This window comes from Drosophila yakuba, chromosome X, assembly GCF_016746365.2.
Source record: "Drosophila yakuba strain Tai18E2 chromosome X, Prin_Dyak_Tai18E2_2.1, whole genome shotgun sequence".
Lineage (NCBI taxonomy): Eukaryota > Metazoa > Arthropoda > Insecta > Diptera > Drosophilidae > Drosophila > Drosophila yakuba.
Genome location: NC_052526.2, coordinates 11,163,081 through 11,181,048, shown reverse-complemented (window position 1 = coordinate 11,181,048; position 17,968 = coordinate 11,163,081). Strand labels below are relative to the sequence as shown.

The following is a 17,968-nucleotide window of genomic DNA, read 5'->3' as shown; positions in this document are numbered from 1 at the left end:
AAAAGAAACAAATTAAAAATGGATCAAATATGTTGCAAGTTTTTGATGGAATTGTCTTTATGTAACTGATTACCTTTTTTTTAAATTTATTTGTGGTTTTGTGCGTTGTGAGACGTTGCCACGTTTTTTGTAGCTTGCGCGCGTTTAATAAACCAATTTGAACTTTAAAGTTGCCACTACAAACATATTGTAGGAATGTTTAATTATAAGCTACACTTTAAAAGTTCACTATATCCTGCTGTACTATGCTGTAATAATGCTTAATAATACTATATTACTAAACATAAGAATGCGATTGTTATATTATCGGAGAATATTCTCCAATTAAATTATACAGATTGAATACATTTTATTATCTGGAATGAGCTTTTTTGTGACTAGTTTTGATAGTTAAACATAATATTATTTTATTTTGCTTTAAAAACACTGACCTTACCATGTTCTAATATTTATATAGCCATAAGAATACGTTGAAGTTCTATTATTTTATTTATTTTAATTAATACAAATGTTTCTATATTTTAACAATTTTCGCGCGGCTTTTCCATTTCAATTATTTAATGATTTTAAGTATTTGTGAGCACTGCGACCAACGTTGCCACATGTTGCCACTTGCGTGGCCCCCCAAAGTGGCCACCTCTTGTGGGGAGCCCCAAGTATCCAATGCAGCGCCAAAAGCAAAACAGTCGCAACTTTGACTTGTTGACGGTTGGTTGTCCTCGCGATTCTGGGGCTGCGTCGATTTCCCGAGCATTTGGCGCGAGTGCGAAACATTTCAAAAATTGCCCCATTTGCGTGAGAGAGCTGCCCGAAAAATGTTGGACGCACTGCATCAAGGCGGGCCGGGCCCCTGAAAACCAAAAGAGAAATTGAAATAGATATCAATAAATAATTAAATGTTAAATAATTAAATGATAGTGCAAGTAATTTGGGCATAAGCCAGATCAAGCAAAAAAAAAAAGCGGAGTGGAGAATGCCGATGAAGAAGGTGACGGTGAAGGAGTACGATTCGCAGGATGAGGCCAGCACCGAGCTGCTGGAGAAGCTCAAGCACCTGGACCGCCGTGTGGATGCCGCCGAGGGCGGGGGCGTGGCCAAGGGAGCGGGCGGCGGACGGCGGAGGAGCACCGCCTGCTGGCAGTCGGTGAAGTGGAAGTCGGCGCTCAATCACATCGGACTGCTCGTCTCCCTGTCCATTTACTGCGGCGTGGGCGGATTGGTAAGCGAACGTGTGTTCCATGGGCAGCCACCAGACCCGAACATAACTAAGCAAATATTTAATTATTTTCAATGTTTTTATTTATTTATTTCTTATTTTTTTTTGTTTTTTTTTTTGCCTATTGGCTGCCGCGAACATGCAAAATGATTTGTGTGTTGTTGGGCCAAAAGCCGAAAACTGCTGGCGTTCAAATTGTTTGGGGCAAGGAAGAAATGCAAAACACACACAAATACAGTGCCGCATCGAAGTGGGGAATTAACTGGGGCCTAATATATACTCCAAACCACTAAAACGCTCTTTTTCAAAACACTTACAGTGTAAGAAAGCTATTTAATTTACAATTTGAAATACATAAAACCAACAATGCTGTCCCATTGAAATAAATGTGAAATATTGAAAGTAGTACATTGAATATTTGAATATAAATTATGAATGCATCGAACGCGTACTGTACGAATGCGAATAAAAACAATAACCCAAACAGAGCGCAAATTTATTGCAGTGGGAAATAGTAAAAATTAGCCCAAAATTAAGTCATAAAACTATTTTGTACATTTAAGTGCCCCGCCTCCCCTAATTGCCACTGCACACAAATATCCACATATCCACATATCCACACATCCAGACGCCCAAATCTGTCTGGACGGCGGAGCAGGAGGCACTGCATCATGCGGACCACGTCCAGGCCTTTTTGGCCTTGTCTAAACATTTACATTTTCGCCAATGACGTCGCGGTTTCAGCTCTTGGCCAACATATATATATGTGTGTGTATATACTCGTACTTATATATGGGTATTTGGAACTGATGCCGTCAGTTGTCCATGACTGCAAACCACGAGCTGCAGTTAATCCGCGCCAATAGATGGCAATAGCAGCCGGGAGCCCTAATTGCTGTGTCCCACGACTTGACATATGGCCAAGTGTCGTGCCGGGAAGGTATTTGTTACATTGCCTCTCAATTTCCGCGGACTCCAGCAATTGGCGTTGGTGTGGGTGCTGGGCGAAATGAGCCAAATGAAGGGATGTCGAAGCTCATCGAGGATGTCTGATATATATACACAAAAATTCAAAAATCATGATCAAAAATTGAAAGAAAATTTTTTTAAAATACAACTTTCATTTTTGAACACAGTTCGATAGGAAATTTAATTACGAACTCAACGAGGTATGACTTTCAATTTTTGGACCAATACTTCGAATGTTATGATCAAAATACTCATATTTATAGTCGTAAAAACACGATTTTCGGCAACAACTCAAAAATCATGGTCAAAAATTAAAAAAAAAATTTTCAAAAATATAATTTTTTTTTGAAAACACAGTTTGATAGGAAATTTAATTACGAACTCAGCGAGGTATGACATTCCATAATTGGACCAATATGCACTGAAGTAACTCATCATTAAGGGCATGTAAAGCTGGCTATTTGTTGTGTCTAGATTGACATGGAAAATCAGTGCCCAAGAAGCCGCAAATATGTTTACCTTACGATGTTATTAAGTGCGTCAAAAAATGGGCTTAGTTAACAAATCTCAAATGATTATTCATTGAATTAATCGTGAAAACTCAAGCATGTGTATGGGGCAAATTGACTATATTCTTATGTACTCGTGCTTCCATCGACTGACTGCCTTGGCAACTAATGATGATTCATGGTGCGTTGAATTCCTCGATTTATCTGGGCCACATCAAGTTGGAAATCCGCGCAGCATTATCTTGGCCCAATCAACACCTCGCTGAAATATCGTGCGATTTGCGCAGATTTCTGGCAACTAAAGCCCTGCATTAATCAGGCAACACATTCGCATTCATATGGATTGTCGAGGAATCGCCCACCCAAAGCACCCTTCTCGAGTTTTTCCAATTTTCCGACCCTTCCATCTCTTGGCCACACACACACACCACATGTTGGCCAATTATGCGCACTGCTCACTTAAATGGCTCATCAAATTTATTTCAAATTCAAATTCACACGGTGAATGGCATTTGTTTTATGTTCCGATTTCCCGAGGCCTCAATCGCTTGATCTTTTCCTCAACCTCATAAACTGAAAAAAAGAAATGCATTTAAGCTGTTGAAATTCTAATGTGTAATGGTTTTTAGAATAAAAAAATATAAACGAGGTATTTTTCATTAGGCACACATTTTGACCGTTTACCAATCATAATAGTTCCTAATTTATGTGCCACGTGGCAGTAAATGTCCAACTTCAAAGTTAACGTTTTGATTTTTGCCACTTACTTAACCCTTCAAACGGAAATGAATCCTGGGACGTGAACGGAAGTGTCCACATCAGCATATCACATGTCAGTCAACTTGTCTCACAGTTTTTCTTCAATGTTTTCGGATGCCGGAAATCAGTTTTAGCCACTTGGCCAGCGACAATAACTTTTGATCCCCATCGCGTTTTCTTCAGTGCGAGTGTAAGTTTCAACAAAAGTTTTTGGTTCCATAAATAGCTTTGAACTATGATCTTTGGGTGTTGTGTAAAAATACACCAATATGTGTTTTAAAATAGCCTTTTTCTTTATTTCTTAATTAGTCTTCTTTAAGTAAGAACTTAAACTTTAATTTATAAAAAACATTTATTTAGAAATCTTTTAAAATATTGCAGCAATAGTACTAAGCTCATGGCGTCATCCTTTCGGCCGTCTCCTTTTTTCCGGAGATAAGCCACTTTAAAGTGAAAACACTTATTTTTTTGGGGCACAAACACATAAAGTTTTAATTGCTTTTGTTGACGAGCTGGCCATGAAGCAATTGACATTTATCTATTTAATGGGTTCGCTTCCATTTTCCTCCGCCGACATGAGCAAGTTTATTTATTAATTAAGCCAAATTCCCAGGGGATCAAAAGGAGTGGGTCTCGAATTACGAGCCAACAGCCTCCCTTTCACATATGGCAAAAACAAAAAAAAAAAAAAGAGGAAAAGTGGGATGAGTGGCCATAAATCATTTTAATTAGCATTTTGTAGCATACTTCAAGGCGTCGTCGATTCCCTTCACGCTTGTGTGCGTGTGTGTGTGTGTGTGCTTTCTATCTGCTTCTGTCTCCGTGTGTTTGCGTGTGTGTGAGTGTGAGTGAAAAATTTCACTTTGTCAAAAGTTGTCCAGCGGAAAAAGTTAGAGGCCGAGTGAATTAAGTTGCTGGCCAAAACAACAAAACGGCCAATTAGACTCGAGTCAACCCAGCCCATTTCCCCACTTTCTTCCCTTTCTTGCCAGTGGACAGAGACAGCAAAGGCCAACTTATTAGCAATCAGCAGCAGTAATGATGTATGCATTAGAGAAAATTTAACAGTAGTCAAGAGAACAACGAAAAATGAAATGATGTGATATAATGAGATAAATAATGATATAAATCATTAACATTAAATAGTTACCATATTTCACATTATGTTTAAGTGATCTTTGGAAAATATATATGCTTGACGCCGGCTGTCTTGTCTTATATGTGGATTTTCGCATGTGTGTGCTGGTGTTATCTGATTAACTGACCCATCCAAGCCTGCCCAGAAATGATTTTTCATATCGAGGCCAATTTGCTTCTTGGCCTTGAACGCAATCCAAACAGCAAAGCACTAAAACACCAAAAACCAAAAGCCAAAAGTCAGGAACTAGGCACGGCCCCATAGACGCTTTCCGCTCTTTCGCTTTTCCGCATTTCCATCGTGGATGTTTGCAGCAGGAAAAGCAAAGGCGAAGAGGAGCGAAAGGGCAAAAATCGCGAGGAGGGAAACGCGGGAAAATCACGTCAGGCTCACATTAGTAGCTTATTTTGACAATTTTCTTTTTGCCCGCCATCAAGCACACAAAAGGTTGGATAACAATAAACAAATGATGGCTAAGCTCATAGGCCTTAGCTTAAGTTCAATTTAAAACATGTTTATAATAAATTTAACATTTTTGCTTCGTAAATTAAATTATTTGCTTTGTATCCTTTGACCACAAGTGATGAAATACCCAAAGTCCATTTGATTTGGTTTGCTAATGAAACCACGATGGTCCAGCGCCCAAACACTTTTTTTTTTGGGGCAACCTTCTTGCAAATTCCAATCATGTACGCTCCATTTGCCGAAACCGAAACTTTACCCAAACTCACCAAACAATCCAAACAATGACAATCCAAGCGATTCGATGCGGGACAGTGAAACATGCGACACAAGATGGGGGAAATAAACAAAGTCGGACCAAAGTGTTTCAAGTGTATTAAGCGGCACTTTCACATCCTTGCAACGCATGAGGCATACCAAGCGCCATTCAATTTGCCACCGAAAAGGGCACACAGATCACACAGATATCGCCAGTCATAGTCGAAACGTTTCGAGGGCGAAAAGTGGAAAGCCATCAGCAATTTAACACGCAAGAATGGAGCGAGCCTGCCTCTTTGCCTCTTGTTTTACATGTGTCAAGTGGCACGAGATACAAATTATTTTTGGCCAGCGGCCAGGAAAATACAGCACATCAAGTGGGTGGGTGGTGCGAGTTGGTTTGCGCTGAAGAGCCGTAAAATGATTAACAAATTATGCGGCGACAGGCAGGTGACAAGTATGGGACAGATTTATGCGGCAGCTCGCCAACTGTGAAATGTATTTATATTGAACAAAAAATCAAGAGATTCTGCGGCGTCGCGTGTGCCAGCCCTGCATTCATAAATACGAAATGAATAAGCATCGAATTGACTCATTTGGGGGAAACACTCACATCGAATGTGTGGCATACGAGTATATATCTATATGGCATTGATATATGTGTGTACATATTCATATAGTGCAGATCCAGGTCACCAAGTGCACGGAGCAGTTAGCCCCGATCCGCTGGAAGCTGGGTCCATCAATCAATCGTTAATGTCCCAGCCAGTTGGTTCATCGCGTTTATCAGTTTTTACTTTTAATTGTTTTTTTATATTTCCTTTTTTTTTTATACATATTTCGCTTATAAGTCTGGTCAGAATGTGGCGAATTTATGTACTTTGGGAGTGCGAGAAATTGATGGTCGGCCATTTGACACGCATGTTTTCGCAGCAACTTTTTCCGCAAATCATTTCAAGTGATGCAAAAGTTATTCGCAAACTTTTTGCAAAACAAACGATTTCAGCGTTAAATATTTTTAAACATTTGTATCATTTTGTGATTGGAAAACCTCTTTCTTACTAGCTATTTGAAAGCTATTCACTGATTCTATTTGAACTGTTTCCACAAAGAACTGTTTCGTTTGCAAGGCAAATTGTTGCTACAAGATTTTATAAACTTTTTTGCCAGTCATTTAGAATTTTCCGTCGCCAAGGAAATTCCATTGCATTTTCCGCCAGACGGACACTATTTACATATGCCATTTTATTTATTTGCCATTTAAACGTTCGTGCTTTCTTACACATTTTTTTTTTATGCTCATCCCACACTTTTTTTGCTGGCAGAAACGTCATTGTTTTGTGGGCGGGGCACACGCCCCTTGGGAGTAGCGACAATTAACCCACTCGGTACGCAATTAACCCCCGAGCATCACTATCACTTTCAATTTTCCGCATTGTTTGCTTGCTCGCATCATTCTCACCTTTATTTTCTTTTTCGGCGCTGCTGCTGTTTTTTTTTGTTGTTATGCTTGTTTTTTTTTTTGCGGCGCACGAGGCGTATGAGTAATATGCGTATGCGTGATTTTATTCTTTTTTTTTTCTGTTGTATGCTACCATGTAGCATATTCGCCGCTCGTTTCGGTTTCTATCTTTAAGCGTGAAGCAAATAAATTTGAAGAATTCTCGTTCACGCTCCCAGCTCGCGGAAATAAATTGAAAATCATTTGTAAACTATTTGCAGAATCGCAGTATAATTATGATGATGATTGTTGGCCGTATGTCTGCCAAAACAAACTGGCCATAGAAAATGTGCTGGCATTAATAATTTATACAATTTATTAGCAAATTAAAATAATAAACTACTGCTGCCGCTGCCGCTGTTTTGATTTATTTATTTTCTTTGCATTATATCGTTGCTTCTTTCATTCTTCGAATATTACGAATTTGTGGTGTGAAATTTAAATTGGCAACAAGGAAAAGAAAACAAAAACCAACATGGAAACAAGCAAGCAATTTTATGTGGAGTTGGCATGTCAAGGTTGTTGTTGCTCTTCTCAAAGTCTTGTTATTTTCACTTTTTTTTTCTTTATGTGGGTGGGTGTAATTGGGGCAGGAAGTGGGTGGAAGTGGCTTATAACAAAACGTTCGACGGCGAATTAGCATAATTGAACAGGAGTTGGGGAAAGTACTCCAGTTAAGCAAAGGAAAACATGCAACAATTTGCATAGAGACTAAATCAATGCTCTTCGATTTTTTATTCGACACTAAAGGGTATTTCATATCTTTAGTATTTAAATTTTATACCGGAATTTATTTAATGCTTAAATGCGATTTATTAATAGAATTGCAACATTTTTATTAGCAAGAATCGTTGGGCGTGTGATCAAATCCAGATGCTCATTATGATTTCTTCCATATGATAGCTCGCACTAGAAGACAGCTATATGAGCAACTGACTTTGATCTCTGCTCTATGAGCTCTTTGCCATGTCTAGTTCCCCATATTTATTCCATTGATTTCAGTGAAAAAAAAAAAACACTTGTTTATGTGTTGGTAAAAGATTATTGTTTATTAGCTTTCAAATAGGAGGAATTCAAAGTGCGAAGTTCCTTTCCCACCGCTACACTGCAAACACTTTCACCCATTTGCACCGCACCAATTACCAAAAGTTAGGAGCCTTGCCAGCAAAAGAAGCCAGCGCACAGGAGTTTGTGGCCAAAAAACAAAAAAAAAAGAGGCAACTAGAACTCGGTCAACTTTTTGTACCCGGCCATTGTGGCGCCTTGCGTGCTGCACCAGAATCGCTGCTAAGCCAAAATCCGAGCCAGCCAGTCCCATTAACCCACCTCCAGCTGCTCCAGCTCCATCCTCCACTTTCAACTGGGCCAATTCGAACCCCAACCCCCCCCCCCACTCCCTCCTCTCACTTGAGCATTGACGCGGCTTTGATTGTTTTACTTCTTTGCCCGCAGGTCGCAAGTCGCAAGTCGCAAGTCGACACAATCTCAGACATCAGGCAGCACGCGATTCCAAGTCGAAGCAACTCAATTTCGAACGGAAAACGCAGAGGCAGCAGCAGATCCTTAAAAGCTTTTCCCGCGGTATCAATAGAGCATGCTGGTCCATGGGAAATGCTGCAGATATTCATAGAAATTCCCATTGCAAGACTAGATTTTCCAATAGTTTTCTATTTAATGGCAAACTGATGCCACATAACATTTTTCCAAGTTCAATGGGTAACTTAAAGTTGATAGGAATTCAAAACGATATCGCTGCCGTGGAAAAGTTGCGTGCAACATTTTTTGCATGTCGAATTGGCGTTGATTGATGATGACTTGCTGTGTGTGGCCGCGAGTGTGCGCTAAATGCACATAATGCGCATACGCAGCGTGTGACGGGGTTTGGGGTTCAAAGTTTCGCGGCAAACTCAGCATATTTTCCGCAAAAGAAATGTGAGCGACAAGCGGCAAACGATAAAAACACTTACGCACTTCAGCAGCGAGTAAATAGATGGATGTAATACTTTGCTGAACTTTGACAAGCGGCAAAATGCATTAAAGTTTAACTTATTGAAAAAGGGGGTACCAGAGTTATGAAAGTTACACAAGTCGATTATGTAAATTGCCAGCGTTCCAAAGTTCATACAATGTTGGTGGTACTTGGACTTACCACGCCGAAAGCAAAACAAATTTGGCACCGGACTTATGTGTAACTTTGTTAAGTTAAATTAAGTTTTTTACAGCTTGCTACCTTGCTTTTACTTTAACCTTTTGCTGGTTTATTTATTAAATTACAATCAATCACATGCATATAGATTCAAACAAGACGCGAGATTTATATGGACAGCCATATGCAAGACTCTTAAGGCCAACTTATTAGTGTTTCCCACAACCGTCAGCAAAAGCTATCAGTTTCATGACTGAAATGATGCCATCGCTTGCAAATTGAAAATAAAATCAAATAATGTGTGAAATAAAGCGAAATATGCGCGAGTGAAACCCACAAATCATCGTGGCCCACGAACAAGAATAAGAACAGCCAAGAACAGCAATCTCATTAGCCAACAAATTCATCCGGCAGCTGGCCACAACACAGTGTCAATCAAAAGTCAGCGTCCATCACCCCCCTTTTGCCCATGGACAGTTGCCAAAAAAGAGGAATGAGTGGAGGTGGAAGTGGAGGTGGAGGTGGAGGTGGAGGTGGAGGTGGAGGTGGAGGTGGAGGTGGAGGTGGAGGTGGAGGTGGAGGTGGAGGTGGAGGTGGAGGTGGAGGTGGAGGCTATGGCTACAATAACCCAGCTCATAATGAGAAAATTAAAAAACTATCACTCTTGGCTGTCCACGAAATTTGCCTAGCACTTCATTATGTTCGAGCCATCATTATTGTATGCGATGTGATGTGTGTGTTTTCATTTTCGCTGTATCGTTCGCTCATTAAGACACTTGAGAAGTTGGGCAGTTGGAATCTCGAGTTATTTGGCAGCGGAGAGCAGGTGACTTTTCAGGGTAGGAATCTTCCTAATTTGGCCCATCCGAATTCATGACTCATTTTATATTCCTCGCATTATTTAGAATTATGTACATATAACAACTTTAAATACTGCATATTTATTCCGCGAATCTCTTTTATTTAGACACGCGAAGTTGTTAGTTGTGAGCAGCATTTACATTATTATTTTATTATAATTATTTATTTATATTATGGGTATATTATTTATTCATATTCCGTATATTATATACAGCTTGGGAATGCAATCTATGTTGTGGAGTTATCTCTGCGATACTATCGCCTGCTGTCGTGAGTGGCATACATCGCCAGCCTCCGCCCCCGCGAACATGCCCATCCCCTTCCCCTTCTCCTACCCCTACTTACCCCCCCTCACCCCCCTGACATGCCCTGCCATGTGGCACGCAATCCGAAGAGCTCCGTTTCGATCCGACGGACGTAATCTTTCTGCTTCTGGATGGCGCTGCCATGTTTGGCTCACTCGCACATCGCAAATCGCGGAGCGGTTAAAAACGCGCCGCAGACGAGCACAAATCAAAGGCGGAACTTACATGCGAAAACAGCCAGTCAGTCAGGTGGATGGGGGAGGGGGGCGGGGGCAAGTGTGTGTTGGAGTGTATAAAATGTACATATCGTATATATATATATATGGATATTAGTCCCAACAGCTGATTTGTTGTCGTGGCATGCAAATGGCAGCCACCTCTGCGATTTCCTGTTCCTTTTTTATTTGGGCTTTGGGTTTTCCGCCGCCTCCGTTCGCTTATCACGTGCTGATGGACACGCAAAGAGGGTGGGTCATTCTGGGGCGCCGGGGTCAAAGGTTGAGTGTGGCCTCCACTTGCGTCGCATTTGTTATGATTTTTTTTTTGTACCCCAAGCAGCTCACAGAACTGAAAGTCGGCTTTAGATTGAGTGAAGTGATTGCTGATTCTGGGAGTTCCTAAAATTAATTCATACAACTGCCTTTTAAAAATAATTGAATTTATAAACAACTAATTCAATTGAAAACTGAACCATTTATTCATAGTAATATTACCATTACATTATTAAAAACATCTCTAACTATTAACAGTATAGGTTCAATTTGGGCTTACAAATCAGCATTTCTTTCCAGAAGAGCTTTATATTGCTGCTGATTTCCAATTCCTGTGATGATTTCCCATTTCATACGAAAACTCGCCGCTAATCAGCAACGTGGTCATCTGGCCATGTGACTGGCTGTGTCCAGACCCGACAATGATGGCAATCACTGGCGTTTGCCAGCGAATCACCACCACGCCCAGTCCATGGATGAGCACTGTGCGATGGCGATGGCAATGGTGATGGCGTTTGGTTATCTGGGTCAGGCGATGGCATTACCATAAAATGAACATCCAAATAGACGGCGGCGCTCCAGGAATGCCACTTGCTCTAGCCGCTTTCCGCCGGCCATTGTGTCCGGAATTGGTTAATTAACCGCAGGTGGGGCTACAGCTCACTCCGGCATTATCATTCCTTTGGACTTTAATTTGATTTCAGTCTTCTGTTATTTTTTTTTTTGTATGTTTTTCTTTCTTTTTATTCCCTTTATTATTGTTTTTTTTTTTAACTCTGGCCATATTTCGGTGCCTTCGCGGCCTTGGCCATAATAAGTACGCATAAATATGTCAAGTGGGCAAAAGTGCGAATGGAGTGGCCCACAGCGGGCGGTGCTCCTCGGGCTGCTGTGCTGTTGGCAATAAAAAGCCATAAGCGTTTATACATTTACCATCATAATTGGGCCTTCTTCCGGCAATCCGTGTGTCAACGAGCCAAGTTAACTTGGCTTGAATTGGCTGGGTTTGGGATTGGGTGATTCCTTGAAGTGTTTGCCTGGAAGTCCAACTGTTGTTACAAGTGCCTCGTGCTGTGATTGTTTTGCTTAGCAATTATTTACTACGCCTCGCTGGCAGATTACCAGCCATTTAATAAAATAATAGTCATACTATGCAGCGTGATTTGATTTGTTTAAAGTATTCCCTTTTATTGGTTTGAACAATTTGTAAAATTGCACATTCCCATGAAACAAATACTGGATTTTATCTTTCATTTCCCTTTTCATTTCAGCTAGTTATTATTATGCGAACGCAGAGATGCCGAGTTTTTGGCAATTTTGGCAGCACTGCCATCAAATCACTTAACAAGTGCGATCGTTAAATCTTACAATAGATCTTTTGGGCCAAGAGCCCTCGGGCAATTCGGTTTTATTGCGACGAGCGAAGCGCACTCAATAAATAATCAAAACTTAATGGACTGACAGCGATTTATGCGTGCAACAACAAGTTTTGTGGAAATTATGTCTAATTTGGTATCAAATCATAAACTCATAAAATCAACAAGCCGCCCGCGGATTTACTATAAACGCGAACGACAGCAGCGCGGCGATACGGAAAATGTGCAAAAGTGTTTTTCGCCTTTCCTGCCTTTCCCGCTTTCCACGGCCCATAAACAAACAAGTCTTCTTTACTTTTCTTTTCTTTTTTTTTTGCGGGCAAGTGAAACATTATTTAAGGTTGGTGCGAAGTCAGAAGCTCAAGAAGGGCGCCCAACGGACGCCGTTGTCCATTTTCCGCACTTTCTGCATTTTCCACAATTTTCACATTTTCCACAATTTTCACATTTTCCACAATTTCCACATTCTCACAACACTTCCGTTTTGGCAGGACTTTCTGCGTTTGGGTCAGGGTTCTGCCACTGGCGGTCATTGCCGCCCATGGAACTAATTTTCAATAAATAATACCAATTTATATTTATTATGCAGTTGGCCGTTTGTTTTTGCTTCCCGCGTAACACAGTGCGCTTCTGGTAAATAATCATAAATACGAGTGGTTAAGATTTATTGCTATTTTGCAGAGTGCGTTGAGTGAACCCGTCTACGTTTCGTTTATTTGGGCATTTTACACTTGCTTGCCAATAAATCTTTTGATTTTGGGCCTTTTAACAAGGCTTTTGACCCACTGAGTGTTATATGCTTATATGCCACATATAAGTAAATAATTCTTAAAATATATAACCCTGCCTGCTCGACTTCTTTAGTTTCATGGCCACGTATGTAACTCGCATGAAGCCTAAGTTATTGGGTCCTATATCTTTGCCCAACCGCGCAGTTCCCGAAATATGACGCCCTATGAGTCCTTCCAAGGATGTGGTGTTCGGAATCAATCCGTGACCTTGTCCCCTAAAATCAGTCCGCCGTTCAGTCTGCGGATTGTTTACTGACCGTAGCCCGCTTTTCGGGGCGCTCGCGGCGGAAATGAATTATCGCTCGCTAAATGGGCGCGCACATCATTATTGCTATACTTATTTACATCATTATTGCTATACTTATTTACCCATAGCGGCAGCCCAGCAATATTTTAGATGGGTTTTCTCTCCCTTGGCTTTGTTCTTTGTTATTTTTCTGTTGTTTTTTGTGGTTTTTTTGTTATCTCTGTTGGTAATGAAGAGAAATCGCACTGGACACTGGAAAATGCGGTGGGGCATTCAAAAAGAGCAAAAGAGGAGCAGCTGTAAAGGCGCGGATTACGAAACTGCTTCCGGTCTCTAGTCTGTCTTGTCAATCTGGATTAGCTGTGCTCCCTGCCCCTCCTCTTCCATTGCAAATGCCACTCCCCAAATGTCCAGAATAACGCTGGAAAAAAGGTGGCTTCATAGTAATTATTATGGCATTTTATACATATTTCAGAGATATTTAAATCTTAGGTGGCTTAAATGGTATATTCATACATAAACAGTTTAAATGGAGTATAAATATTTTAAATGGAATATATATGGTTTAAATGGAATATCTATAGTTTAAATGGTATATCTATATTTTAAATGGTATATATATAGTTAAAATGGTATATATATAGTTTACATGCTATATAGATGGATTAAATAGTATACATATGTATTAAATCGTATGTGTATTTTAAGAAAATAATTATAGCCTAAGGTTGTTAAATTTAATCAAGAATTATACAACATAAATCTCCATATTTATATACTTTTACTATTTTTTAATTATTTATTATTTGCTAATCATTTTTGTGTGGTGTATACACCGAAGGGGCCACTCCATTATTTCCATATGTCGTGCGTTAATTGCGGCACACGTATGATGGTGGCTGGCTAGATCCTGAGTCAGGATGGTCAGTGGTTGTTGGGTTCTGGAATTTGGGGATTGGGGATTGGGGATTCCACACTCTGGCTCCGCTGCGTGTGATTTATGGTGTGCAAAGTGGGGTGACAAAGTGACAAGTACTACGAGTATAAGCAAAGAGTTGTGTGCAGGAAGTCACTTTGCGAAACAGTGATTTTATGAGCAAAGCGGGTGGAACGAGTCACTTGTCATGAATTTGGATTGCGGCTTAACCCAAATTGATATTTTGTAGAACACAGCCACACGCATTTTTACAAAGTAAATGCTGCGCTATCAAGTGCTATAGTTTTGTGTAAGTTTATAATGTAACTTCAAATAGAAAGACAAGCTATATACTTCGCTGAAGTGAAGAGGGAAACTTATATAGATACATATATGTAGATACATTTAAGAGTACCAACAGCAGTCACCGTTTTCGAATACATCACCCACAGCCACTGTCCTATCATAACTCAGGGGAATCCCCTGTTTGCCGAGTGGTCAGGCAGCCAAAGGAGCAGAGGAGCCCAGGAAAACCCCATGTCCAATAATAATTATAATTTATGCGCCAGCACACAAATGAACCCAGACGCAAACTTTCAGCTGCTGGTTTGTCCACAGATCTGTCCATTTGCTCCTGCCGCAGATATATCTATCTATATATATACCATATAGTATCTATATGAGTATGAGATGGAACAACTCCATTCTACAACTTGTCCTCTTTCGATTGGGAATAGGGAACTGGGAACGAGGGATTGATTTCGGTGGACAGGAATTAATTAAGCAAATGCAAAAATGTGCAACTGGGGAAGAGCAAGGACATGGACAGCCACCAATTCAATTAATCAAAATGAAGACGTGCGAGGAATTGAAAGCATTTGCAACTCTGTCAAAGTCACAAGTGATGCAAACACTTACGAGTCACTCAAGGCCGCCCATATATCTATCTTTCTTAGCCCATTTTCTTTTCAGTGTGTGTCTGTGTGTCTGTGTGAGCCGAAGAAAAATTGTCTGACACATTTAAATTGAATTTCCAAATTCATTTTGGTTTCCTCTGCTTTTTTGTTTTTTTTTTTTTTCGCAAACATTTCGCCTGCAGGCTCGCCGCTCGATTTGCTGTTAAAAATAAAACTCGAAATCAATTTGTACAAACTATTTTTATATCGAAAACAACATACTACAAGTTAAACAAATTTCCAGCGATGATGTGCGAGAAATTGAATGAAGATTGGATTCTGTTGTATTTACGTTTCTTTCCATCACTTAGGAACATCAAACAATAGCATTTCGAATTCCACTGAATGGGCATTTTTTTTTTATTTGTTGTTCTTGTTTGGCTCATTAAAAATAATCGTTAAGTTATTGTTCATCATTATAATTAGTCGTCGGGGTGAGGGTCACAGGGTGAAGTTCAGCATTAATCGGAATTGAAATGTGAAAATGCCCGGCATAAATCTTATTAATGCCTAGCATAGTGTAAACTTTTGCTTGCCAATCAAAGAATTGAGGAATACTCTAAAATAAGTACTAATGATTTGTATATAACTTTTCACTATTTCCCGCCCCCCACCCAGATATTTCGCCATTTGGAACGTCCTGCGGAGGTGGAGCGTCTGTCGCATCTGAAGGATGTTGTGAAAACGCACAGAGAGCGCTTTCTGCACACCATACTGAACAACACCGAAGTGCACAATCTCGACGAGCTGTTGTCCTTCGAGCTGGCCAAATACGAAGCGGTTGGAACAGTCCCACTCCAGGCTATCCTTGATATTAACTCAACCAATCCGCTCTCTTGCAGGCCGTTCAACAGGCGGCTGAGGGGGGGCTACTCATTGTGGCCGATAAAGACTTTCCAGAGCCCTACGAGCGATGGAGCATTCTGCAAGCTGTGTTCTTCTCATCGACTGTGTTAACCACCATAGGTGAGCGATAAATATGTAACAGAATATTTAACTAATTACCATTGAATTATTTCAGGCTATGGCAATATTGTGCCAGTGACGACCGGTGGTCGGGTATTTTGCATTTGTTTCGCCCTTATTGGCATCCCGTTCACACTCACCGTGATTGCCGATTGGGGTCGACTGTTTGCTACCGCAGTCTCTGTGTTTGGCAAACACATGCCCAGTAAGTAATATACCAAAAAACAATTGCCTATTTAACTGCGAATTCAATTGAAAACAGAAGCGCGCACAGTGCGTATGCGTGATATTAATGCGGCTGCATTCAAAAGCATTACTCATGCGCACCGTTGCTTTTTTTCTGAGCATACTTCATTTGTGTGTTTACTGCTGAATATTTTACTTTATATACTCACATATTTTTACAAAATAAACCCTTTAGGCAAACCAAAGTTTACCAATTTCATTGGCAAAACCTGGTTCTATGCCATTTTGGCCGTGGGCTTTCTCGGCGTTTACTTGGCCGCCGGTGCTGGTCTTCTCCTGCTGTGGGAAGATGATTGGACATTCTTCGATGGCTTCTACTTTTGTTTCATCACCATGACAACCATCGGATTCGGTGATTTGGTGCCAAGTATGGTGCTGTAAAGTGTGCATCTACTGCATTTACTTACCATATTTATTTACCATACTTTCCAGAGAAACCCAACTACATGCTGCTCTGCACATTGTACATCCTCATTGGCCTGGCCCTGACATCGACCATCATTGAGCTGGTGCGACGGCAATATGCCACCAGTTGGGCCAAACTGCAGGTAAGTTCAAATTTGTACTCATTTTTTGAGTAGCATACTCAATATTCGAATTTTCCTATTTTCCAGGAGCTATCTGGTCCCATGGCGGAAACTTTACGTCGCTTGGGCGAAACAGCGGGCACAGGACTCGATTACACAGCCCTGCAAAAGGTCCTTACGGTATGAAATCGCAATGCCATTACTACAAACATACGATAATAAACGAAAATTGTGCCAACAGGTGTCCATGCCCAAGTGGAACAGCAAGAAGAATGAACACAGTCCAGATATTGCTGCCCTGGAAGCCATCACAAATGCCATTTTGAAGGAGGTGAAGGAGGCGCAGAACAACAAGCCGAAGGTCCTGCAGATCGTCATCTACGAGTCCTCCGTTTAAAGTGCTCGAAATAAACAGAAGAAATAGGCAAACAGAGAGAGCTTCCATCGATGATGAAAAGTGCTGCATAGTTTTGGGCAACAAATATCAAGGGAAATATCAAATGTAGTTAGGCTGCCGATCGTCAAGCACATGTTACAGTGGACACTGCCTACTGGCTACTGTAGCACTGTAGCACTGTAGCACTGTAGCACTGTCCGACTTCCATAAGTTAGTGTCCGTACTTATAGCTATTATATAGTCAAATGTCTAGGCAATAACATTGCTCATACGTACTGAGGTCACATCAAACACAAACTCGCACACAAACACACTCACATACATACACACACACACACACACACACACACATACATGCAAAGCACGGCAGGTGATTTACTATCTATAGTAATAGAAAATCTCTTTTTTTTTTTTGAGGAACTCTAACCGTATGAGGTAGCTTAAGTTATTGGTAATCTTAATCGTAACTCTTGTCCATACCATGCATAAATGTCATCTTAAAAATAAACCCAGAAAAAGACTTCAACAATCAGCAGGCGTTTTGAACTTGGAAAATGGGAAAAGCTGAAATGGGATTTTTAAGTAATCATTTATTTTCCTGCGCTAAAAGCTTTGACTAATTTCGTTACTCGGGCAGAAGCTCAGTTTTCGTGACGAATGGAACTTTCACCGAGAGCTTAGAGAAGACGAAGACCTGAGTTCCGATTCACATGATCCAATTCTGCGGAGAACACCGCATCCACCCCGCACTTATTTACGCAAGCACTGTGAGAAAAGTTTACACCCTTTTTGCGCTTTCATCGTTACAAATGCCCTGCGGTAGTTACTTATATGGAAATGGATTAATTTCAGCTTTTCTATAATACTATTTCTAGAGCATTTCTGTTGCACATACATATGTTGAGCATTGCTGCATTGAGTGTTAAAAAAA

The 17,968-nt window shown here is 40.6% G+C and overlaps 1 protein-coding gene across 1 annotated transcript; it reads left to right on the top strand.

The window, feature by feature from the left end:
- Positions 1-208: 208 nt before the first annotated feature.
- LOC6525021 (TWiK family of potassium channels protein 7) lies at positions 209-17,569 on the top strand. The gene is made up of 8 exons (XM_002100824.4): positions 209-1,219; positions 15,520-15,681; positions 15,744-15,867; positions 15,923-16,072; positions 16,289-16,480; positions 16,546-16,661; positions 16,728-16,820; positions 16,882-17,569. Exons 1-8 carry the CDS (start codon positions 974-976, stop codon positions 17,035-17,037), a joined length of 1,239 nt encoding a protein of 412 aa, XP_002100860.1. The 5' UTR covers positions 209-973; the 3' UTR covers positions 17,038-17,569.
- Positions 17,570-17,968: the final 399 nt, after the last annotated feature.

Bases quoted from the DNA above. Each gene is read 5' to 3' on its own strand.
- LOC6525021 (XM_002100824.4), top strand. From the start codon at position 974: ATGCCGATGAAGAAGGTGACGGTGAAGGAGTACGATTCGCAGGATGAG. The intron at 16,481-16,545 runs GTATGGTGCTGT...CATACTTTCCAG, and splicing joins ATTCGGTGATTTGGTGCCAA to AGAAACCCAACTACATGCTG. The intron at 16,662-16,727 runs GTAAGTTCAAAT...CCTATTTTCCAG, and splicing joins CCAGTTGGGCCAAACTGCAG to GAGCTATCTGGTCCCATGGC.